At 43.9% G+C, this 25,384-nt stretch overlaps 1 protein-coding gene across 1 annotated transcript in view; it reads left to right on the top strand.

Moving 5' to 3' along the window:
• Nucleotides 1-16,374, top strand: part of ITPK1 (inositol-tetrakisphosphate 1-kinase) — a 126,305-nt gene extending 109,931 nt beyond the window's left edge. Inside the window, exons 6-10 of the mRNA XM_009332382.1 lie at nt 1,447-1,487; nt 6,262-6,427; nt 8,603-8,670; nt 10,164-10,326; nt 15,945-16,374. Of these exons, the coding sequence (XP_009330657.1) occupies nt 1,447-1,487; nt 6,262-6,427; nt 8,603-8,670; nt 10,164-10,326; nt 15,945-16,267 (761 nt within the window). The 3' untranslated portion in view covers nt 16,268-16,374. The remainder of the gene's footprint in view (nt 1-1,446; nt 1,488-6,261; nt 6,428-8,602; nt 8,671-10,163; nt 10,327-15,944) is intronic.
• The last annotated feature ends 9,010 nt before the right edge of the window (nt 16,375-25,384 follow it).

The raw sequence follows: 25,384 nt of genomic DNA, 5'->3' as shown, positions 1-25,384 counted from the left end.
CAGATAGCAGGCTCCAAGGGCCCACAGCCTCAAACAGCTGCTATGAACTGTTTGTGCTTTGTAGCAAGTTTCGCTGGGGGGCTTGTGCTTTAATTCGTTCCTTTATTTGATTCCTTGCAGTATAAAGTGAGCCGAATTGGTTAGTCGGTGTTTGTTCCCTTGGTGCTTGCCTCATTTGTAAGGTTCAGAGGTAAAGTCATGTGGTAAAAGCATGTTTTGCCCTCCCTGCCATCGCTCTCCCAAATGAGGCAGGTCTCCTGAAGCTAGATTTTGAAGCAGTAATTTAAAGCCCACTGAATGGCTTTGACCCCCCTTCCTCATCCATGCACATTGTCTTCTCAATACAGGCTGGCTAGTGCTCACTAGTCAGCAGCATAGCCCATATATTCAGAAGGCCCGAATCAACCCCTCTACATGATGATGAAATTAAAAAAATAACATTGAAAATCAATATAACATGGTATTGTGGGAGTGCTTTTTCTATCTCCTCTCTCTCTCTTTCTCCTTTTTTTTTGGTAAAAAACGCTCCTGCTCTCCGGAACATGTGTCTGTGAGACATCATATACCACCTTCCAAAATTTCAAGTTACCAACTTATTTTGGACTCTAGTGCAGGTCATCTGCCTTTCATAGCTGCCTGTCCTCTTGCCTGGCAATTTGACTCTTCCAACAACCCCCAAAGAAGTCTTGTCCTATCTACCCCCTCACTACTTGCAAGTTTTCATCCCCTCTGCTTAACATACAAATAACATCAGCTCTAGTCATCGCGCAGGTCCCAGGGTCTTCAGCTCTTCTCTGGTTTCATAATAGCAGGAGCATGTTGTTTCTTTCCTCTTTCTGGTTTTAGGATGGAGGTGAGAACCTGGATATCCAGATAAGGAATATGAAGGAGAAAGAACTGCTGGGCTCTTTTTACCTTTTTGTCCCCCTCTGTGGCTGCCTGTGAAAAATATGTTGTGTCTTGGTTTGGTTCAGCCCATTTCGTTTCCTGCTATGCCCTAGAAACAGGGAGGTAGGAAAAGAAGTTGGTTTCCACTGTGTCCCAGCTCCCTTGTTTTCAGAACAGTGGTGTTTTGTGTTACCTGCAAAGTAGCTTCAGCCTGAGGCAAAATCACATACTTGTGAAGATGGCCGCTGAGTAGGCAGGATGGCAATACCAGTATTAGTACTAACTTTTAGCTGATGCTTTGCACCTTTGACCAGTCCTAATAATGACCTCTGCTTACACCTTAGTTACAGGGAGGAGTTGAGAGAGTAGGGCTGAGAGGAAGCCAAGCTTTGCAGTGATTGAGGACACTGTTCAAGCAGAGACTGTCACTAGCATCTGGTACAGTCAATGCCTTGGTCTGGTGAACTCCAGTGTTTGCATGTGTGGGTGGGAACGGATTTATTTTTTTTGTGTGTACTGTTTCAGTGGTGCGTTGTTTTTTCTTTTTTATTTACCCAGTTTGTAAAACCAGAGTGGCCCATGGAACCAACTCTCACGAGGTGAGTTAAAAAACTTTTGCAGTGTTATCCCCCTGCTTCCAGTCCCCCCATGGTGGTTTCGCTGGTGCTTTCTGACCCTGTAGTAGGCAGAATGAGGGCTATGCCCAAATGACTTCCCTTCCCCCACCTCTCCCTTGTGTTTAGTTACACCATTATTTTTTTCAGATTTATCTGAAATGAAGTTAAATGTGACTTTAACCTCTTCACAGTTCTTTCTAGCAGTTTCCAGCTTCTATCATCTAGTTGCTTCCAGCAGTTTGTAGTCTCCAGTCAGCTCTGCAAGGGATCTCTTTCAGCCTCTCCTTTGGTGGGAGGTCACACTAAGTGATGTTTCCACCCCACCATGTTTCTCTTCCAACATGTATGTGGTACAGGTGAGAAATGGTTTTGTGCTGCAGATGAAGCAGAAGTATGAGTGAAGGCCAGCTGGTTCCTGACCTTGAGGGGAAGGGAATAGCAAATAGAGATGGTTTCTAGGCATGTTCAGTTGTAGTAACACGGCTGGAGCTGCGGGAAGAACAGGGCTGGTAGAACCATCTGCTTTCCCTCCTTCCCGTAAGGCAATTGCAGTTAAAATGGTTGTGTATTCCTGGAAGGAGTGCATTCCCTATGAGACTAGCTTCCTCTGAATTCAGGAGAGTTGAGTCCTGTTTTAATTCTTTTCCATTTGTGCTTCCTGCTTACCACAGCTCAGTTTTAAGAATCCAGCCCTCACTGCTGGCTCTCATAATGCCTGGCTTCCTTTGTTAACAACGTGGTCGTCGGTTTCCCAGCTGCTCCTGAAACATGCAGTATGTTGCTGCAGCGTGTCTGAGAGCTGAAGGCCCTGAAGTAAAATGTAGATCTAGATGAGCAGAATGCCTACAGCTGAAATCTTGAATGATCAGCACTTCCTTTTAAAAATGCAGCTAAATTTTTCATGCAGGCCTTAGCTTGGGTCATTTTACAAGCATGACAGACAGTCCTGTTAGTTTGCCGGAGCAGCCGCTGCAAATTTTTGCTGTCATTCCCGAGAACACTTGGGGACTGGGTTGTGAATTAATTTAAGACTCCAGCTTCCCTGCTGATTCTTCTGTAGAGGGTTCTTCTGCAGCTGCAACCTGAAATGCATGAACCTTTCAGTGCTTGTCCAGTCAGGCTTGGACTTTGTTTCCCTGGTGAATCTTTCTTTGCTGTCCTTTCATACAGTGCAGACATACCTTAGCCTCCTGCCAGAATTCCATTTTCTGAGCAAAACTTAGACTAAGATACAGTTGTAGGCTGCAGTTTATCACAGGAACTTATGACTAGAGCCTAGGAGGACCCCTGGAAAAAAGCCTGAAGTCTTGCGTGGTACTTTACATAGTTAGGAGTAGTAGTCACTTTTGGAGTTGCTGTGTTCTCAGGAGTGATCCAAAAATGTATTTATGATCAGGGAGAAACTGTCTTGTAATTGCTATTTTATGGTCAATAATGGCAAGGGAAGCATAGAATAAATACTGTGCTTACAGTACAGTCTGTCGAAAAAATGGAGCATAGGTCTAGAAGCAAGAAATTGTTGCCTGTTTTATTAATGACTCCTTCTTTGGCTTTTGGTAAATTGCTTCATTTTCTGTAGAGATACTCCCCTTGCAGAGCTGACACTGGAACTAGAACCCAGCCTGGCCAGAAACCTGCTTTTCTTCACCAGATGAGTATTCAGAAAGTTCAAGTACTGGCTAACAGGCACAGCTGAACATGCAGGCTTGAATTTGGGTTTGGTGCCAGCCAAGGCTGGCAGACTCCACATTTTGCTGTGAAAACACGAGCTAGTTAAGCCAAGGTGCTGTTAGTGTTCTTGTGGTGTCCCACAGTTCCACATGGCCTCTGCACTAGAAGTCACGTCGGCCAGCTCAGCACTTGAACCTCACTTTGCCAGCACCATTTGTTAGACTTGAACAGAGATGATGCCTGAAGGTTGTCCTTCCTGGCTGCCAGCAGGACGGAATATAACTGATCTTTGGTAAAGCTGCCTTGAGACATCACTGAGACCTGTAACCTGAAGAAATGTGTCCAGAATGACTTCTTCTAGATGTTGAGCAGACAGGAATGAAAAGGCGGAGAATAACTGTGTTTATTGAGACTGAATTCCTTAAGGACATTGTCAGTAAAAATTCTTGGTGCCAAATGTTTTGTTCTGCCTTCAAAAGAGCTCTGCATTTATAATGAGGAAGGCTATTTGGAAATTATCATATAAAGTATTGTTCCCATGTTACTGCCAGACACAGCAGGTCTGTGCTAGATGACAAAGAGCTTGTGCACCCTGCAAGCGAATTCTTGGAGCTGTATTCATGCATGCTAAAAACCATGAGACATCGCAGTGAACCATCATAACACAACACCATGGGAGTTATATGGGTTGTGTGCTAGTCCATGGGGCTGTCGGCACAGAGCTTTGCAGAAGAGAGGTTTCACATGGTTTCCAGTAGCCTGGGTCATTTCTGAGCCAAGAAGATAAACTCTCTGGGTTTCCACACTTCTAAAATGGGATGCTAAGTACCTGCTCATCTTACGAAAGAGTGGTTTGTGGGGATTAATTAACTAATATTTGCAGAGAACACTTGAAGGATAGGAACAGCATAGTTTTTGCCATGTATGATGTTGTAGGTATTATAAAGCCAACAGTCTACACAGGAGGAGGAAGAGAGCAGTGTTTCTTGCCACCAGTGAGAGACAAATGAGGTATGATGTTGTTGTTGCTGTGAGTCATCTTGATGGACGATTCTGCTGGTTAGAGTAGGTTTCTTGCACAGGTTATTACCACTCACAAATTCAGTCTGTGCTGTCGGATAGATAGCAGCTGGTATAATAGAGACAGAGTAAGAATATCAGCTGCAAGTAGGTATTGAATGCACGCATTGACTTGAATTCAGAAAATGTTTAATCTATTGAGTCATTGTGCGTGCGTGCAGACGATTATGTGATCTAATGTGGTCTACCAGATAAGGAGGAAAAAGGATAAAAATGTGCTCAGACTTTTAACTATGAATATGTAATCACTACATCATTTACCATGGTTAATGTTTTTGAACAACAAAAGCTATTATATTTACTATTTTTATTACAAGAACAAACTAAGATGTTAGCAGGAATTCAGTCTGAAAGTACAGTGTACATCAAATGAGCAGCTGATCATACATAATATATGAGAGAGAGCACAAAGTGGTAAAGTTTCTTTGTAAAATCCTTCCAGTGACCCTGACTTCACTAAGATACAGCTAATCTCAGAAAGCACAAAAACTGACAGGAAGCATATGGAGAGAGAGAGCAAGCAGTATAACTCATCTGTGCCATGTTGAGGCAGGAAGCTCCAATTTTATTCTGTATATCACTGTGGAGTCACTGTGGGACCCACAGGAATTCTCTTAGCATCTCTGGACTGTCTTACATCCTGAGTAAAACACTAGGCCCAAGGAAGCCAGTGAGAAAATATTAACAAGCATAAGAAAAAACTTGTGGTTCAGAGTTTAGGAACTTTTCTGGCAAGTGTTATGCATCCTGCACTGACTGAGGTAGGTGGCAGGCTCAAGACATGGATGGTTAGCTGTTGTCTTCAAGGCTCTTCAGAGGGGAAAGGTGCTCTAACCAAAGCATCCCTACCTGTGGGAGGGAGTTTTGCCCAGAGGAAAGGAAGATAAAACGTATGTCAGATTCTCTGGCCTTGAACAGTCCTTACTCGTATTGACCTGACTATCAACATGCCCTTCTGCCACCGTGGATAACAAGGCCCAGCATCACTGGAGTAATGAAGAGAGGTCAATATTCAGATAACTAGAGCATAGATTTTTCAGGGCTTTTAGGATGGAGAGCAAACCTAAGTTTATCCTTACTGCTGTGTAGGGGCACACTGGTATAAAGTAATTTCATCAGCATGTGCCAGAATCGTGCTTGCTGCCAGTTCTGCATAGGAGCCATGGCAGCAGCTATACTCCAGCAACAAAGCTGCAAAATGGGGCACTGCAGTGATGATAATTATATATGCATGTAAGCATGGTAATGGAGGGATTGGTGGAAAGAGCAGTGTAGCATGTGCTGAAGATATGCTGGCTCGTCAAAGTACTTCTATGCACCTACCAGCATTGCTTCTGTGCTCTTTGAGGCAGCTGTTGTTCATCATTCAGGCCCTATAAATGCCTTCCTTTTTGGCATATTTGTTCCGGTCCCTTCAAGAGGACTATCCATTTGGAGTAATGGGGTGAAACCAAGCCAAGAAAATCATTAGGCCGGTATTTGCTAGCAGTAAGAACTACTAGAGTCTGAAAGAACTGATGCTATGGGTGATGATATGGGTGAAACCCTGGTGCTTAGGCCATTGCAACTGGACTGAACCAAACTGCGGGAAATAGAGCTGTGGGGAAGAACTCCTATAGTTAGTACCTAGAGCTGTTCCTCTTGTTGTTCCCATGATACGTGTTTGTATTCAATACAAACTTTGTCATCTGTGTTGGTCAAATGTTTTACCCTTTTGTTGTACCTGCAGTTGCAGTAGCTTCCCAACTAAAAGCAGCAAATGAAATTGCAAAGAGCTGAGAAGAAAATGTTGACTGAAAATGAAAGCTGCACTGCCAGTAGTGTTTGGAGAGTTGTGTGTCAGTGAAATGAAACGTAATGAAATAGGACTAGCTGCTGAGAAGGAATTAATACGTGGTCAATATATATCCACCAGTAGACGTTCCCCCTCACTGCTAGCCAGGTGGTGCATAAGCATGAAATTATTGAAAGATCTGTGCACAACTCTGTGTGTGTGTGTTTCCAGATGGCGATCATCTTCAACCAGGAGGGCCTGAAAGCTGTCCGCCCCCCTTGCGTCATTCAGAGCTTCATCAATCACAATGCTGTGCTGTATAAAGTCTTTGTGGTTGGGGAATCCTACACGGTGGTGAAAAGACCATCTTTAAAGAACTTCTCTGCGGGAATCTCAGGTACGTTGTGCCAATTTAAAAGGAAATGTCAGTTCTCAGAGCCTTGGCAGCAAACAGCTCAAAAGAAAAATATCTTTGAAAAGGCTGCTGAAGTGGAGGCAGCTGGTTCACGTACCATGTTTCCTCTTCTGTATTATTTCAATAGGAAGGGAGATAACTCATCTGCTCTGAAATGCATACGAATGACATTCGTATAGTAAATATTTATGCAATGGTAACCTGAGTCTTACCTGTTAGTAACAGTGTTTTATGTCATACGGAAAGGGAGAGAGGGAGAGAAATTCTCTAATTTCACAGTAAATTCATGTGTCATTTGTTCCGGAGTTTGTTTATAAATGTGCTTTGGAGAGAATTTCCTGAATTCCATCGTTTCAGAACTTCCTCTCCCTATTTTTACCTTGACTAAAGATTGCTTGTGTTCTCCCCTAAACGAGCCTCTCTGTTCATGTGAGGCCTAGTGTTATAAACCTTGGTGGGAAGTGTCCTTTGGCTTGTAGATACCAGCTGTGTTGGTGGGAAGGAGGAATGGATTTGTCAGTGAGGACAGTGATCCCCTTATACGTCACTAGAAAGCAGCACTTCAAGGGTTTTCATTAAAGATTACTAAAATTTCCTTTATGAAAAAAAAGCTGGTTTCCCAAGAACTGCATTCTGTGGGCCTTCAGAAGCAAGAAGAAATTAGCAGGGCATGGATGGGAGCACGATCTGCCTGCAACTGGACAAATCCAGGAGGTGGGGATGAGAGGGGAAAAGGTATCAAACTGAAGGAGGTGAATGAACAAGTGCCAGTTTCTTGTCACTCTTTTTAGTGGTTTCTGCTGATCTTAGTGTGTCCGTGTGTGCTCACCATTGCATTCTGCACACAAATATGTGTTTTGTTAGTATATGTCTAGTCGGATCCCAGTAAAGGGATTGTCTGTAGGTATGTATGCCTGCTCTATGTCCTGATCAAATTAAGCAGGCCAGAATCTGTGTTCGTATAAACTATTAGGACAGGTGGTCTGTACTTTTGCTGGAAGAGAATGTTTTAAGGCATCTTTCTAAAAATGCCTTAGCTAATGTCTCATCCGTGAGCGTAAGACTTGAAAGTTGTCTGGAAGCCCACATAAAAATAAATTTTGTGGGCAGATTAGGATAAGTGCCTGGCTTTCTTACCCTCACCAGGAGATTTTAAGTGGGCCATGCTACAGGCACCTGACTAGGCAGATCCAATGACTAAGCAGATCTGGTGGCTGTGAGGCACTCCAGGAGCTGATTGTCTGAAAGTACAGGGCCTTTCTAAATGGCAGGAAAGGCAAGAAGAGTATATGGTAGTGTCAGATTGCAGAGTGGATTTGGGTTTGCTTTTCACAGCTCCCCCATCTTTATCATATGTGGCCCTGTGGCTGCTCCTAAATGTCCGCTCAGAGAGACCAGCATAGCAGAAATACTCTATTGCTGGTGCCACCTGTGTGCTGAGACTTTGGTCCAGGTCTTCCCATGCGGGTTGTCTGTACGATGCCATCAGTCTGCTTGTGGTGGATTTCTCCTCGCCAGTAAAACCTCCAGCACAGAGGGAGAGGGGCGGGAGGTGCTGGTACAATCCTCCCTATGGTTTCCACTGTGGTATGTTAGTGGCTTCTGTCACCTCAGGGTGTCTCCTGCATTCCTGTGGTGCCTCCAAAGGGAGGGCAGGTCCTGACCATGAAATTTACTGCTTTCCTCCATGGTGACAGCACCCTCCCCAGGTTCACAGGGATCTCAGTGTACTCTGGGTGCTGTCGATCTACTGCCTACAGTGAATGCAGCTTCTCCCTTCTATCACATGCCTTCCCATTGGAACTGTCACTTTGAGTATAGCAAATTAGTAGAAATTAACTTTATTATCTTACTGAACTTAGTTAATTGGCGCTGGTGAAGGAAAGGAAACTGGTTTTTATTAACCCCGTGCAGTTCTATGAATTAGTGGTCCAAGGTCCGAAAACCGTGGGTGACCTGGCCATGGGTCCCTGCCTGTGCAGGCAGCTAAGTGCCAGGCAGGAGAGGCCCTGTGAGTGGGGTGGGTGGCAGGGGACTGCCCAGTAGTGATGAGGACTTAGATTGCCGGGGCTGCAGTGCCATCTACTGTTCCTTGTACTAATCCTTTGGAAATTAAAATCTGGTATAAAGTTGTTTACAACCTTCTTTTAATTCCAGACAGAGAATCAATATTTTTCAACAGCCACAACGTTTCAAAGCCAGAATCCTCATCTGTTTTAACAGCAGTAAGTACACTTGGTCTTTTTTCCTCTAGCACGGCTGGAAAACTATCTAGTCCTTTCTTATCAAAGCGTTAGTAACTAGTGACTCTCCTTCACAAGTTGTCTGCTTCTGTGTTGCAGGCTGAGGTCTGTTTGGTACAACGAACCAGCATGACTGTGTGTCCCTCTGGTTTTCCTTACCGAGATCCGGTGAGGAAACACTGATGCAGCAGGCCTGTGCTGCTTGCCAGTCCTAAACTCCCCAGAGCTAATCTAGGCAAAGGGAAGAAGGAGGTTCTGAATGCAAATACCTGGCCTTTTCCTGTCCAGAGAGCTTAATAAGCATAAATCATCCTTCTAGGACTCAGTTCTGTGAGGAAGGACAAACGGTGAAAATTCAAGCAGAGAAATTGCGTTGGGCAGGGCCACAGAGGGCCAGTACCTGTTTGCGGTGCAAGCACGCCTGAGCTGTGACCACGGGACCATTTCTGGGTGTCTTCCAAGTCCAGCAGTGCCAGCACACTGCACAGTTTCATGCTTGCATTACCAGTCCTTTTAATAAGCTTTGCGTGTATGAATCCTAACAAGTTCTCGGGCACTCGACTGTTGAGAAAGTCACTTTACAGGACTGGGTCCTTTCAATCTCTGAGTCTCCAGATTCCTTTCTGTTTCACAAACTCTACTGGGGAGTAGTTTCTTAGTTGGCAATGATTAAATTTTGTGTGCAACACTGATGGGCATGCTAAAAATTAAAACTGTAATTATGCTAGTCATAAATCCCTTCATGGCTAAATTTACTTTCAAACTTAGAGAGAGTATATGCTCCTGCGGTTTACCTGCCATCTCTCTCATACACGTACATGTTCCATACACGCTTCTGTAGGCATAACAGCATACTTCTGCTGCATGACCTGTTGTTTAAAAACTGAGAAAAATTGCATCTTCCAGTCATAAATAAGCAGAGTTATTCATCCTAATAAATGTTTGTAGAATAACTTACACATGAAAACCCACATAAAAGATATCCCCTTTGAATTAGCCTGTGCCCTGAAGATACCAGCTGAGTTGTGTTGTATGGCTCAAATGAAACTAACAGCAGGAGTCTGTCTTATCAGTCCTTAACGTAGGCCTTAATCTGCATGGAAATAGCAGAATGATATCCAGAATATTTGCAGCACAGGGTTTAACACACCAGCTGTATTTGGTTTTTAAGGTGTAGATCTAGTACTTAAAATAGTGAGTCTGATTCTCCATTCATTCCTATACTGCTATGTCTCTTGAGGAGCTGCACCAGTATGAAGAGGAAGAACTAGGTGCTTTAGAGCAGATGAACTTCCAATATAGGTAGGATTCTGAATTATGAAAGCAGTTTCTCTTTGGTGTCTTTCTCTGTTTCATGCCACCGGTTCTCTGCAATTAGATTTGGTGGATATGCACCTGGAAACCTCTGAAAATTAATCTTTCCACTAAAAAGACTGTTTCAGAGTCCCTTAGTAATGTGTCTTTTTCCACTATAGCTGGATAAAATCGAAGGAGTATTTGAGCGGCCAAACGACGACGTCATCCGGGAAATCTCTAAGGCGCTGCGGCAAGCTCTGGGAGTTTCCCTCTTTGGAATTGATATCATCATTAACAATCAGACTGGGCAGCATGCAGTCATTGATATAAATGCATTCCCAGGTGAGAAAGGCCTTTCCACTCATGCTCTGTGGAAACCGTGCAGTGCCTGCTTAGTGTGAAGTTTTACTGCTGGTGTCTCACATCATTGCATCCCAGGAAGGGGACAGGAGAGCAGCAGCCAAACTGTTCTGAGATCAGATACTGTTTAATCTGGGAAGGGCAGAACCCTAATCTAGATATGGAATGTGCTACTGAAATACTAGCTCTTAGGAGATACAGTCAAATTTTAGTGGCCAGCTGTAACATGGCTGTCATGCCCTTCCCTGCAAAGGGATGCCCAGGAACTGAAGCATGGGACTGTGTGCTGGGACCTGGCATTTCTGGGCCTGTCCCTCATTCCGAAGATGAAAAGAAGAATAATAAATTCTATTTTAGGAAAGCCTTTTAAGATTTCTTTTTTCCCAGACTCTGTGCCACTAAAAGTGTTGAGGGGGTGGAAGCAGCAAACTGTTCCCTTGAAAATCTCTTCCTGTACAAATTGATTCCCCATGAAAAGACATTTTGTGCAGAAAAGCAACAACACCAGGAATCTGAAGAAGATGATAAAATTGTAGGTGCACAGAAGTTACTGTAAAGGGTTAAATATCCTTGCAGGTTCTCATAAGTGGATCCTGGAGTAAAATAATAGACGAGAGCATGTGAAAACATGTAAATTTGTCTTCCACTTTTTTTAGCGCAATGCTTCCAATGTCTTGGGAACAACTAAACAAGCTCCTTGACCACTGGAACTGTTAAAAGGAGTTCTAAGTGTGTATAATGGGAGGCAATAATGGTCTGTCGCTTGTGCTAAATTCAGTAGCCTAGCACAGAAAAAGAATACATCATCTCATTTGATGCTGTTTTGCATGGGGTTTTTCTCTTTGAGAACCTCCTCGCATTACCTGAATAGTGATGTTTGTTTCCGGAGACATACACAGGCTGTTACAGTGTGTTTAACCTGTCATTGACGACTTTGAGTTTCAATATGGCTGAGGTAGCTTTAAGTCTAGAGATCTTGCCCTGAGCCCCAAGTCTTCTTAATCTTTCAGTCCAGGTCCTCAATCCCACTACTGCCCTGTAGTGCCTTGCCTGTCTATCTCCACAGTGACTGGCTTTCTTTTAAAACTTCAGCCCTGCTATTCTCAGGTCACTTTGCAGCTTGGTTCTACCATATGGTGTTGATGCAATTTGCAGACCTATGAAAACAGTCTTCTGCCAAGAGCAGTGAAACAACCTAAACTGGGTGTCAGATGGAGCCAAGTGAGTTTTAAGAATGGGATTATATTTCAGACAATGGGTCTTGAAGTCAGTGATGCAGGACATTCTTTTGGAATCCTGCATCCTGCATTTTGGTTTGGTGTTTTGGGGTTTTTGTTTTTTCAAGTATTGTTTTGGTACTTTGCACAGACTGAAATTCCCCTTTCCTTGAAATGTTGAAAAGTCCAGATTGGGGAACAACTAGTGGCAAATTTAAGTATTTAAAGAGGAGTAACATCTTCTTGTTGTGGCAGAAGTTTGCAGAACTGCCTTAAGCCTTGTGCTCTGCTGTACTTCTACCCTAAGGCAATAGTTTTTGATATTCAGCCCAAGTCCTGTGTTTCAATCTGCACAGTAATTGGTCTTTGAAGAGACATTGAATTAACGGAGTGTTATAGTCCTTGAAAGAGGCTTGAGAGCACGGGGAAGCTTCTTGTGCACAGGTCTACATTGTGTCTCACACAGGATTTTTTTGGTGGTGAACATGTGGGTAGTGAAGGTAGCTATTGGCTTTATCACCATGGGATAGGTTGAAGACCAGTTGGAGAAGGATAGCAGCAGGGACCAGACGTATGGAAGAGAGAAGGCTGGGGGTAGACAAAACTGCCTTCAAATTTGTAAAAGGTAGCAGAACTGAGAGACATGAGCTGCTCTCAAGGGCTGCTGAGGTCGGAGAAGAAGCAAAGGGGTAAAATACAACAGAAGAATAGTTACATCTCAGCACAGAATACTCTCTTGCCCAAAAGCATGTTCAACCCAGACAGCTGCTTTTCCCTCCAAGGGCAAATATGATTAAAGGCTGAGCGGCTTCAAGGGCTGGCTTCATCGATGGAGCCGGCACCTTGCTAATGAGAAGGTCAAATTCAGCCCTACTCAAAAGAGTCACTGATGGGCTGTATCAGCAGTGGGACCTCACTGTTCCTGGCTTAGTGCAGTCCCACGAAGGGGCTTTCCCTTGCTGCTCTTCCTCAAGTCATCCTGTCCTGCAAGGGTTGCAGTAGAGCCAAGCTGGAGCCAAGTTAGACGCTTCGGGGACCTGCTACATTGTCTCTGCACCACTGCTTTGGGGAAGGGAGAGGAAGAGGTGCCCTTTAGGGGGCATTCACAGCCTCTTTCATGGAGCTCAAGCTACAGCTTTGGGCCAGGCCTAACCAAAGCCTTGTCCAACTGCCCAGAGGCTTGGCTTCCTTGTGTGCGGTCTTTTGTGTTTACCAGGCTTGAAGCTCATTTGAACCTGCCACTCCATGCATGTCATCTTGAGATTAGTTTAACGTCAGAATTGAGAGCAGATGTACTCATAGGAGGATATCGTCTGTTATCTGCTCCATTAGCACCAGCAACACTCTGAAAAGATTTTAAAGATAAATGTCTAAAAGGCCTATTGTGTCTCCTGTTCTATGGGAAACCACTGGGACTATATTTAGCTGTGGTTACCAATGAGATATTTAACTGTAGGCACAGTCACGTAGCATGTGGGTTTTATGTTTGTATGACCTCAGGTAACTGGGAGAAAAGGCTCCTCATAGCCTGCTGTTGGGTGGCCCTGGCTGAGCTCATCCAGCCCAAGCAGTAGCTTGTGTGCACGTTTTGCAGCCTGTCACCAGTACAAGTGAACTGCTGGTTCTGTGTGCATATATGTGGCAGCTGGAAGCATCAGATCTGGACGTCCACTGTGTGTAAATAAGCTGCCGCAAATGCATGACATGGGCTGTCCATTTCTCTCTGCCCAAGGGAAGATGCAGAAAAGCAGGGAGTGTGCCAGATCAGGGAGAATCTCCTAAAAATCAGGCAGGTAGCATCTCTAATGCTAGCTTAAAAATGCTTGCAGGCATTTCTTGATTCCACAAAGCTCAGGGGACAGGTACATGTTTTCAGATGCATTGCTGGGTGGACATCTTTCCTATCCGTGCTCAGCCAGAGGACTCTGGAGACTGTTTTCAACATAGCAAAATTCAGGCCTCTTGTAGACAGGCATTTCCAAAATGGTTTCAGTGGGCAGTGCTAGGATAGTACCTGCTGGAGCACGATTCATGCAACTTGTGCTTTGAGGCATGCAAAACATATCCTCCCACTGATTCCTTGTGTGACATGAACCCCAAATTCATTGTCAGTAGTTTCTGAAGGTGTAATTTAGTCTGCCCTTCTCGATTTTGTTATCATCACAGCACAGTGATGTCCCACAATTGCCTTTTTTGAGAGGCCTGCAGCAGCAGCCAGTGAACAGAGCGAGGCAATATCCACAGAGTTTGCAGCCTTCCCCAGGCATCCTGCGGCTCAAGAGTTGAGACACCCTGGTTCTCCTCCTTCCTTCTTTGTATTTCTTTTTTAGAAGTGTGTGAAGTTTCTTCTGAGTGACCAGGCAGAATTACTTCGGCCTTTCCACCCAGTGTGCAGAGGGCTTGCACAGAGGAAGCCTGCCTGATATGTACAGCGTCCTTACACTGTGACATCTGCTGATTTCAGGACTAAATAACTGGCCATCTTATTCCCATTAAATATTTAAAGCAACTTCTTTGTGAGTTTGCCAGGTGCCCTCAAACAAGGCTGGCTTGTTTTCAGTGAGCAGACACGAAACACTCTAGGGTACTGCGGATCTCCTTTCTGAATATTAAAGCTGTTACTATGGAGATGGCTTATTCCCGGGGTGTCTGAAGCACTCTGAGTAGATTTGAAGGCTAATCCCATGGCTTTTACATAAGCAAGAAAGCGTAACAAGCACCTCAGTGAAAGAGGTGGAGATCTTGTTCTGGCTCCCATGACCGGCCCTAAGAGTCCTAGTTGCCCCCTGCCAACCAATGGATTATCGTGTGGGGCACTGGGAAACTTGACATTTTGAATTGGCCGATTTGTTTGGTGAATCTCTTTAAAGGCCTTTGAGAAAGAAAAACTGGGAGCTCTTGTCTCACATGGCTAGTGTTTTGTGTGACCTGTTAAGTATCTAGGAGAATTGTGACGAAGTGCAATAAAATCCAAAGCAATGTAGCAGCCTAAAAAAGAGTTAATTGGTTAACGTATGGGTTATAAATACACCATAAAATCACCACATTTATCTTAAGGTGAAATTATCCTCTTACCTTGTGTTTTTCAGGAAGTTGGGTTTTTATTGCCTAAGGAAGTTATCTGTACAGGCGAATGGAGATTAAAATTTAATTATTTATGGATCTGAGGGACTCTTCTGCCCTGTGATCACACCACTAAAAGTGTTTTAAAATGTGCATTTACTTTGTGGTCTCTGGTTCAGCTCATGTGCTGCTGTGTGAATGTGTGCTATTCACATGGGACTTTTAAACTGTTATTTATTGCTTCAGTCTCCTGTATTAATACCAGGTCACCTTCAGAATACTTTTATAGACATTTAAAAACAGTCAGCCTAGCCCATTAAATACACTGAATGTCATATGTCACCTCTAAATACTAAGTCAAATTTTAGGTAATGCAGTAGCAGTTAAGATGCATTTCAAGACATTGTACCAATATGTTGCATGTCTGGTTCAATTTTAAAATGAATGCAATGACAAAACTGTGCCTGTATCAAAGTGTTTAAAATAGAGCCAGAAGCTCTGTACGCCTACTGCCACCCTTCGTGTCACCAAAAATGTCATGTCTCCTGGTATTTGAGCAACTGTTTTAACCAGGAAACTTGTTGTTAAACTCTGCATTGTAAATTGTCTGGAACTGCTTAACAGAACATGGAGAAAGGTGGTTTCAGTACTGAAATAAAAGATTGATGTTTCTACCAAATACTGTATCATTGATATATGTTTACTGTCCCTCAAGTGTTTTTTTTTTTAGACGTTGCTCATAGCAGGGAACATGTTTTAAGTGCCAAGTTGGGATAGAGTAGACGAGCATCACATTGCTTCTTACACGGTGGGAAACTGCCTTTTCTGTAGGGTATAAAGCCAGCCCCGCTGTCCTCTGAGGTTTCCCTGGGAGTATTGCTGGGCAAATTCTAGAGAGGGTCCAGACCCTCAAGGAGGCTGCAGTAGGGCTACTTTCCGTAGTAAACCTGGAAGCAGGATGGAAAAGATCAATGTTATACCACAGAGTTTGTAACTTATGGAAAAACCTGGACTTGACAACAAATGATAGAATATACCTAAAAGTATATATACACATATATACTTGGGAGGAAAAAGAAACAGAAAATCTGAAAGTTGACAGTTTTTCTCACTGAACAAAAGTATTTTTGTAGCAAGGGTCTCTGTTCCTCCCTATGCTGACCTGCTTGTGCAGTCACTCAAAATGACGTCATGGAAAAGAAGCCTTTTCATTATCACTTGGAGGGCAAGGACAGCCCAAGAAATATACTGGTAGAAGGTGGCTTTCAAAGAACTTATGGAAATTACTTATTTGCCTTTTTTTCTCCCCTTCATTTTTAGGTTATGAGGGTGTTTCCGAATTTTTCACAGATCTCTTGAACCACATAGCTGCTGTCCTGCAGGGTCAGGCACCTGAGGTGACCCAGTTAAACCGGAGCAAGCTCCTGGCAGAGCAGACCAGCGGGATCATGGACGAGCGGATATGCTGCGCTAGCACAGGCTGTCTCAGCGTCATGGGAAAAGACTCCTCCTGGATTGTGGAAAGCGAGACCAACAGCTCAGTAAAACTGCAACACCAGAGACTAGGCTGCAACTCGGCAGTGTCCCCCAGCTTCCAGCAGCACTGCGTCGCTACGTTGGCAACAAAAGCTTCTTCTCAATAACTTGCCAATGCCATGGACTGAGAAAAAGCCACAGGGATACAAATTGTGGTCCCAGAACCAGATCAGGCTGTAACAATACAATTATGAAAAATGAAAAAAAAACAACACAAAACACAACACAAAAAAGCAAAATAAAAAAACCTTTCATTTGATTTAACCTGATTTGCTGATGAAATGGACTGAAAGGGGGAGGGCGAGAAAGTGATTCAGATCCATTTCATCAGATTCCAGTTGCAAATCTGTAGTGAGTTTACACACACGTGGGTTTTAACACTAGTCCTTTCATTGTGGGAGGGTTGCTCTGTCATTTCTATTGTTTTTGTAATCACTGGTGACCAGCATTTTAAAATCGGACCTCATGGTATCAAGAAGATAATAATGTTGAAATGGAGTGTATGAATGTAACAGTGCTAGAGATTTTTGCCTAAAATATTCCCTGTTCCCTTTTTCCGGGTAGGCCATTGCAAAAGAAAGCTAAGACAACTTCAGTATCACTAAACCAAATCTCTTGAAACATTGACCAGTCAAGACGTTGACAGGTAGCTTGCTGTGAGCTGCGGCACTTTGAGTGGGACAGAGGAGAGTGGTTGTTCAGGGTGCAGAACCGAGGTGACCACCCCAGTTCCAGCTTTGCAGTTCTTCCCCCGGGCCTCGTTGCTTCAGTCAAAAGCAGCTTCTAACCACGCTTGCCAGCAGCGACACGTTTGATCCAGACAGGGTGCCGATAGCTAGGTTGAGTGGTTTAGTAGATTAAATGTCATCCTTTCAATCGTCTGCTAGTGGTGAAATCCTAGAATAGTTAATGGAAGTAGCTCATCTTTTAGCAGAGAATTTAATTCTCCCTCCATTGCACTTGTGAGGACTCTGGGACAGCTCCGCAAAAAGGCTGGCAATCAGAGCCGCGCGTTTTCCTTGGAGCAGTACACCTGATCTGTGGATCCTGAGGGGTGACACAGTTGCTACCTTCCACAGATCCATGCTGCTGTGCGTTTTTTTTTTCTTTTGCTAGTTAAATATAAGCAGAATTGTGTACCTTTGTACTAGGTAAAAGTACACAACAGCTCTAGCTTAGAGACCACGTTATTTTGTTGCAGGCTGCCAGATGAGGCTGTGTGGTAATTGACAATAGTGCTTTATACTATTTGTAAACTATAGCACAGCCAATTTGTATTTCTTGAGATACACAGTGAACCTAGTGTTCACTCTCTATTGCATCTTCTAGCATGGCAGCATCTTCTGCTGTTGAGAATTCCTGCAACTTTTGCCAATTCTGAACACTAAACTGGAAATACGCAAGTCTGTCAGTGCTGACAATGGAGACACTATTTTGGTAGACAGAGTGGCCTTCCCTTCCCCATATAAGCCCTAAAATATGTTTAAGAAGGGTGGCATTAAGAAAATTTCCTTAGTTAAGGTCCTAGCTTGCAGATAAGGGAATTTCTGTCTTTCTATAGCAGGTATTCGTAAAGCATCCATCACTGCAGCATTTAATACCAGTTTGGTTAGTATCATGTGTTAGGTATCTACTCAAAAGGAAAGGATCTAGAGCTTAAAGCCCAGGTAGACCATGGAGAGAGGAGTAAATTGTGTAAAAGATGTCACCGCCCTACCTGATGGTTCCAGTCCTGGAGGGGAAAAAGTTTTGAAGAGCCTTGTGTGGCAATTCTTTTGTGTAAACAATGGTTTTTCCTTAGGAGAGATTGGGTTTGTTCCCAAAATGCCATTCTTGGGAATTTCCTGTAGCCAGGATCAGATTTTCGAGGATGATTTACACAAGAGAAGATTATTCCACCTCTAGAGGGATTACTAACTTTAAGATAGTTCTGTAGGGACTAGAAGGACCTTACGAGTGTGGTATCTTGTCAATTCCAGGGTGCACATAAATGCAGCCAACTTCCTCGACTATTGCAGATCAGTTCTGAGCTGGGCACGCTTCACAACCCTTGTATGCTTTCAGGCTGCTGGATCCCACGTTGTCTGCAGCTCGCAGGTCTCGGGTGGTCGTGGTGTGAGTGAGTCAGATGTACATAGGTAAGGGTTTATAAAAGTATTCATGATAGACCAAACCTTTCGTAAAGCCATGACTGAAATAAAATTGACATCTACAGTTTGGGGTTTGTTTTTGCTTGTTTAAAATAAAAAGTGTTTTTATGTTACATGTGTAACAAAAGATACCCTCAGGAAGGAACTTGCCAGTGCATATTTTTGTATGGTACTTTCTTGTAACCAGCTGATGGAGTGTTTGTAGACTTGCCTTTTGCTCCCTTTATTACAATGGCTTGGGTTTTTTTTGTTTTTTTGGTTTTTGGTTTTTTTATTGGGTGGTGGGGAAGAAGCAATGATGTCAAAACTGGGTTAGTAACTCAAGACCTTTCAAACTAAGTATGTTTACATGAATCTGAGTGTTGGATCTAATGGAAATGTCTGTATGCTGTTTCCTAGTTAGAACATCAAATAAGAATTTTATTTTCCTGGCTGCCTTCTGAATTTTGGTTGGCCTATTTTGCACTGCTTTATTTCTCCAAAATAAACTACTGAAATATAATTGTGCATTTTAAACTTGTTTACAAATGATTGTTAGAAGTTTATTTTGTAATTCTCTGAAGGCTTGCAGAAATACTATATTTAAATACTACTTCAGACCTTGGCAGTAACTAGAAAACAAGTTTAGGTCATTGGTGTGATCAGTGACATTTTTCCCATAGTCTGTAATTTATTTTTTATTTATCAAATGTATCGGTATCACTTTAATTTACTCGGTGCAGATATGCAGGTACCTGTTGTGATGTGGCATTACAATAGAGTTTTCACATAAATTACCATGCAATTGCTGTACTACTATATTTCCTTGCAGAAATTATTGTTATGGCTCGTGTACTAGAATGTTGCTAAATCACAGGGGCAAATTGGGAGACCAACTTTTAAAAGCCAAAACTGTACATTACCAAGTATCCAGACACACAGTTACATTATTGCGAAACATTCAAGCATGTCTATGTTATTAAGCCTGTGCTAAAGTGCTTTTCTGAATTACTGCCTCATCTGGTAAGTTCAGGATAGTTTTGATTTAATAGAAGCTTCACAGTAAGTTAGTTAATATTCTGTAGTCTTTTTTTGTAAAGATAGAGGAGTCTAGTAATATTAGACCATACCAGAATGCCCTTGCTCTTAAAATTGCGGACAATCTGAGGGAGATTTTCATGACGTCTGTTTGAATTCTGTTATTGCGGGTTAGAAAAGGTTCTGCTGTGTTTTTGGAGGCATAGCTATTATTGCTGTGTTGATGGGAGCAATTATATTAAAATTATGTGGTCACCAGTTAGCTGCTTAGGGATCTATTTCTGTTCTGCTTCACTGTTAGAAATCCACAAGAACACCATTAGCTTGGCTGGAATTTCTCCAGGTTTTGTGTCAGCGTGATGGAGGAGATGGGACTCTGGTTTCTACTGTAATTAGGTAGTCGGCATCGGTAGGTGAAGATTTTTCCCTGTTGAAGAGAACTTGAGTGGTATTATTACTGCCTGTGATGTAAAGCCATCACCATCCTTCCCGCCCCCAGGTGACTTTGCCGCGTTATGCTTGGGTTTGTAATGACTGTACCAGAACATCCTGATCGTTACGTGAAAACCAACTGCAGAAAAGCAGCCTAACATGAGCATCGGTGCTGACACTTGTGGTTTCTGTAACGCAGAACTGCCACTGGGCCGATGCTGTTTTGCCCTTGGTTAACCACATGTCTGGCTATTCAACCTTTGTGCTGTAGGAGCCGATTGACCGGGCTGGTCGGTAGATGCACATAGGATGCACTATTTTTACTAATACTATTCAGATGGTTAGAATGATAAAGCAGTTTAAAGATCTCCATCCTCAACGTGGGAATGTTTGTACAGGGGAGGTCTGCAGCAGGTTGCTCGGATAGAAAACCACCGGTTTAATTTGTTTTCATTACAGATGAGTACAAATTAAGAACCCGACCTTGAGGCTTCATGAGGTAACGAGGATTGCTCAAGATGAAGCCTCAAGTTCTCCAGATTAACGGCGGGCTGTATCCAGCCAGGGGACAACCAGGTGGAGCAGTGGGTAGATAACAGAGGCAGGATACGGTTCCAAAGACAACAGAATAAGTGGGGCCAGAGGTGTTTGAATTGGCTGGCAAAAAAAGAGCGAAACAAAGGAAAAATGCTTCTGTTGTTGCTGCTTCTTTCCAATAAAAAAGTAGCCAGTTCTTAGACTAACACTGGTTTCCCAAAGTCTTGGCGTGGCAGCAGTGACAAGTGAGTCAGGCTTTTTCACACTAGCTTGCAGCCTTGCCTTCCACAGCTGTGCAGAAAATATTGGATTTTGGTTTTTTAGGGAATAGAGTGTTTTGAGTTTGTAGCAGTCTCCCCATGTGCACACTTGCATTACCCTGCTAATTTTCTTTTCCTCTCTCCTTTTTAGTAAGAGATGTATTGATTTCTGTATTCAGTATACAATTACTTTATGGTGTTGCAACTGTGTGTTTTGTAATTAGGAGCATGTGAAAATGCTTTGTGTAGATTAAAGTATTTCCTTTAATATAATCTCCTCTCGCTTTCATAGGTAAATGGACACACCGTTGCAGATCACATTGCTGATTTTGTTTGTAATATTGCTTTAATATCTATTTCAGAGGAATGTAACCTCCGGAAAAGTACTTTCCACATCTTCACTACCTTTCCTTTCCCTGATCACTCTGTGTGGATCCAGGCCATCAACACTTGAGCTTTTGACCAGGTGGGTTTCAGATCCTCCATGGATTCTGTCATGTTTACGTGGCCAGAAAAATTATTAAAGATGGTTAAAGTTTGAGAGGATCCAGGTGTAAATGGAGACGTTAGAGCGATTCCTCAGCAACACAAGCACAGTAGCATCTGTAGCAGGCAAAGGGAATCATTCTCACTGTGTGCATGCAGGTGGCTGTTGGGGTTTGGTCCGCCCCTGCTGCTGGGGCAGTTTTCCTGTGGAAATAAAAAATCCACTGTAAGAAAACGTCCTGTATCTGTGATGCAGAAGGAGGGCGGGGAGAGGTAAGGCTTGGGAGTAAAATCCTGGCCAGTGGACATTGTGATACCAGTGGTCCAGAATTTTACTCTGTGTTTTTTAATAGCAATCTGGGGAGATGTTTTCTTGCTCTCCACCTTTCTTACCCTGAATCCACCAGGGCTGATGCTAGCAGATGCCTGTGGGCCACATGAGCTTATTAGCAGGTGACCTTGCCCAGCGTGCCATGAGTTTGCAGGAGCCTCCTGACGTGTTGGGAAGTTGTTGTTGATGGCCTGGAAATCTCTTAAAACTCCAGAAATAGCTGAAACAGCAAATGGAGTTCATTAAAATCAGGTCTTCCTCTTCCATCCTTTTTAAGGAAACCCACATTTTATTTCCTCCTTCGTTCTTTACACAGTAGTTTTTAGATATAAATTATTTTAACATTTTTTGTGTGAAAAGTCATATATACATATATAAAGTTATTAAAAGGTTGAGTATATGTTGAGTATAAAACAGTGACTTCTTTGTTTCAGATGTTAGCAGCCCCTAAAAATGAGTTGTTTATCCTCTTGTAAAGTCAGTGCTGTAAAAAAAATATTAAAAATAAAAGATGTATTAGATGTATCTTTTATTATTTATTTCTGATTCAGTATTTGATACAGCTTGTGTATACCTTTGTGAGAACCATGTACTAAAATGCAGTCGTTCTTAAAATGGAGTGACAACAATTCCTTGGGATCCCAACAATTTTGAGAAAACTGGCCCTCTGGGTGTGAATAGTGTTGGATATTCTCCTTCACTCTCCAGCATTGCTCCCCACCTAAGCATGGCTGAATCTTGGGGACCATTTTGTGTGTGTGCTAGGTTTCACAAGTTCATCGATACCTGTGTTCAAATCCAGCTGTACAGTGTTAACAAGTGTGTCTTGTGATTCGCTTCAGCCCGGTTCACTATGATTTCTGAAACATAATTCCCATTTTGTACTCAAATTTGTGTAGAACTATATAAACCCATAAAAGATCATGACTTACTGTAAAAACCAAAAATACTTGCTATTTGGTGTCTTCAATTGCATGACTGATCAGATCTGACAATGAAGATGGTGCTTTCATCTAACAGCGTTGATTTCAATGGTAATATATTCATTTTCTTTTCATTTGCCAAGTACCTGTCCTGGAAAATGTTTTGGTTTCAACAGTAAAGCAATATGCAGTAGGTATTGTGGCATTATCTTTGTAGTTGTTTTGAAGACAGAATTGTCCCTTTCCAACACGTAATGAAAATAAATGCCTTATAACAAGTTCTACTTTGCTTTCTCTTTATGAGCGGATAGGGCAGCAAGGTGAGCAGCTCATTGGGGAAGCCCGTTTCCATGAGGATTTGGTTTTCACATCCTTCCCCAGTGCAGTTGTGTGCAGTACTTTGGACCTCCTTGTACCAGCAAGATTTGGTTTGATTTCTCTTCTGCCACTAGTGGGAAGTCAGCTATTTTTATCTTACTATATAACACAGCTAAACATCACTGGGATTTAGGCTACTGCTGTACTTAAGCATTTATTCCTGGTGTAGGCTTCTGGGCTGATTCTTCCTTCATCATCCTGGATAGGGAATTCTTGATTTCTCAAAACCTAGCAAGATTTTTAATCAGGACCCAATTTTGGCTAGTGCAGGAAAAATAGGTATCTCGCCCAGCAGCATTAAATTTTGCTAAGCAACCAGCAGTCTCGGCAAGGGCGCTTATGTAAACACTGCCTGGGGATCGGTGCTCGGTGTCAGCCCCAAGGCCGAGCCCTGCAGTGGTGAGTTGAGAGACGCCGTAGAGCAGAGGTACAGCCGGTCGGAGGGCCAGCATTTACCAGCTGGTGAGGCACCCTCCCAGGCCCAGTGCTCAGGCCTTGAACTCCATCTTTCCCTTTGAAGAAAGTCCTTGGGTCCCAAATGTTTGTGATTACTTGACTATCCAATTAAGACAGCATTTATAGTAGCTCCATGAAGTAACGTTGTTTTTCCTCTTGTTGATTTTGCAGCAGCAATAGACAAGTTCTGTCTGCTGCTGCCATCCTTTGTGGAAAAACTTGTTTAACTCCTTTGGAGATGGCTGCGTTTCTATGGTGGGTTGTTTGGTTTCTTGCGTTTGGGGTTGGTTTTTTGGTTTGGGGTTTTTTTTGTTTTGGTGGGGGTGGGGTGGGTGGCTGAGGGTTTCTGTGAATTTATTGTGACATGTAGACCTGAGTTTGCAAGGGGTTGTATGGGTGATGCTACCGGCAGAGACTCTGCCACAAAAAAAAAAAAAAGGAGAAACTAAATGCAACATTCAAATTCAAATTCAAATGAAGATCAGTATGTAAAATGTGACTTTTACAGCTGAATTAACTTCCTAATAACTGACGTTTCAGTACTGTTTCTGTGGAACAGCTTTGGTTACACTTCTGTTCCTACGTGCATTTCCCTGAGGTTAATGAGAGTGCGATCTCCTCAGGATGGGGTTGAGAGACTCGCACCTTGCTCCGATGCACTTTGCCCAGCCAGGCTCTCGCCCTGTGCCTTGTGCCGGCTTGCGCCCCGTGCCAGCACACCTTTCGGGCCATGCCTCGGCCTCGCTGCCGCCTCCTGCAGCTGTGTGGCTGCCCAGGGCTGGGGGCGAGGGGCACTGCCCACTCAGCAGCTCCTCCAGCCCTCCCTGGGGAAGCTCACCTGGTGGGTGGAGGACAGCTCTGGACACCCAGCGCCTCCTGCACCGAGGGGACCCCACACGCCCACCTCCAATGCGATTCACTCTATGGGCCAACAGCACTGATGTTTTTAGCTGAATAAAGGAAGATGTCAAGTTCAAAGCCTGGCAGCTGTTCCCTGAGCATCTCAGCTGTTCTGTGGGCTGCAGGTGATGGGAGACAACTGAGCTTCCAACTGGGGAGTGAGATACAGCCCTGGCAATGGGATGCTCTTTTCCTCTCCTGCCGATACACATAGAAAGTCTAAAATCTTACGATCAGTGTTCAGAGACTTTTGGGGCAAGCTTCCTCAGCCCAGGCACCACCCGGTCCTCCAGCTGGCATGTGACCTGAAGCCCAAAGGGTGGGGAAGGTTCTGCCTGTTAGCGCTGTGCCAGCAGGCCACCACGGCTCCTGCGAGCCAACGCACAGGAGGGGCGTCCCGTCAGGACCGGCCTTCACCTCTGGGGGAACATAGAGCGGTAGTTTTCCTTATGACTAGCCTATTTGTTACTTTTTTTTTCCTAACCCACTCGTGTGTTGTCCAAATAGCTTGACTTGGTCAAGTATTGCCCTAGTGTTTAAACTTCTAAACTGTTTTCTCTCTGGTCAACCCCGTGTTCATCAATGAACTATGGGTGTGGCCCACGTCTCACTGAAGCACCCGGGACACCCAGCGCCGGGGCTGGGCTGTACGGCATTGCCAGGCCCTGGGCGGGCGGGGAGAGCCCCGCAGCGCTCGGGACCTCAGGGAGGTGTCCTCGATGCTGGGTCTCGGCGGGCAGCAGTGTTGGAGCCTGGGTAAGGAGGAAAACGCCACCACAATGTGTCTGTGATGAGGGGAGGCCTCCATTCCCCCTCCTTCTCTGCCAGGACCGTACAAGCCCTGCAGTGTGCTGACAACCGAGACTGAAGCTGCCAAAACAAAGGAAGGAACCCACTGCAGTTTTATTTTTCCTTAGATATTTTTTTTATATAGAATATATTACAGTCAGAGTTCTCAGCTTTTAATCAAAAGATAACAAGTTATTGCAGTTTTTTACCCAGTGAAACTACCGGTGGAAGGAGAACTTTCTAGAAAGCGGTCTTGTCTTTTAAAAAAAAGAGGGAGAAAAACCCCACCTGGACAGAAAATAGATGTGTAGGTTGCGCTTCGCGCCCACCAGCGCCCAGCAGGGCTGGTGGGCATCCGTGTGGGCAGGGGAGTGTGAGGTGAATAAGCGGCGATAGGCACAACACTACGGCGAGGGAGGCAGGCCTGGGCACTAGCGAGGTTGGTTTCCTAGGCACGGTGCTTCTGCTCCGGCTTAATTGCTTTTAAATCAGGAAATGAAAATGCAGTGGGGAGGGAGGAGGGCGGCGGTGGTGGCTTTCGCCTGCATGGGGAGCGCTGGGACCC

This window comes from Pygoscelis adeliae, unplaced genomic scaffold, assembly GCF_000699105.1.
Source record: "Pygoscelis adeliae isolate BGI_AS28 unplaced genomic scaffold, ASM69910v1 Scaffold429, whole genome shotgun sequence".
Taxonomy (NCBI): domain Eukaryota; kingdom Metazoa; phylum Chordata; class Aves; order Sphenisciformes; family Spheniscidae; genus Pygoscelis; species Pygoscelis adeliae.
The sequence above is the reverse complement of the archived record's forward strand: the minus strand, read 5'-3'. Positions and strand labels throughout refer to the sequence as shown.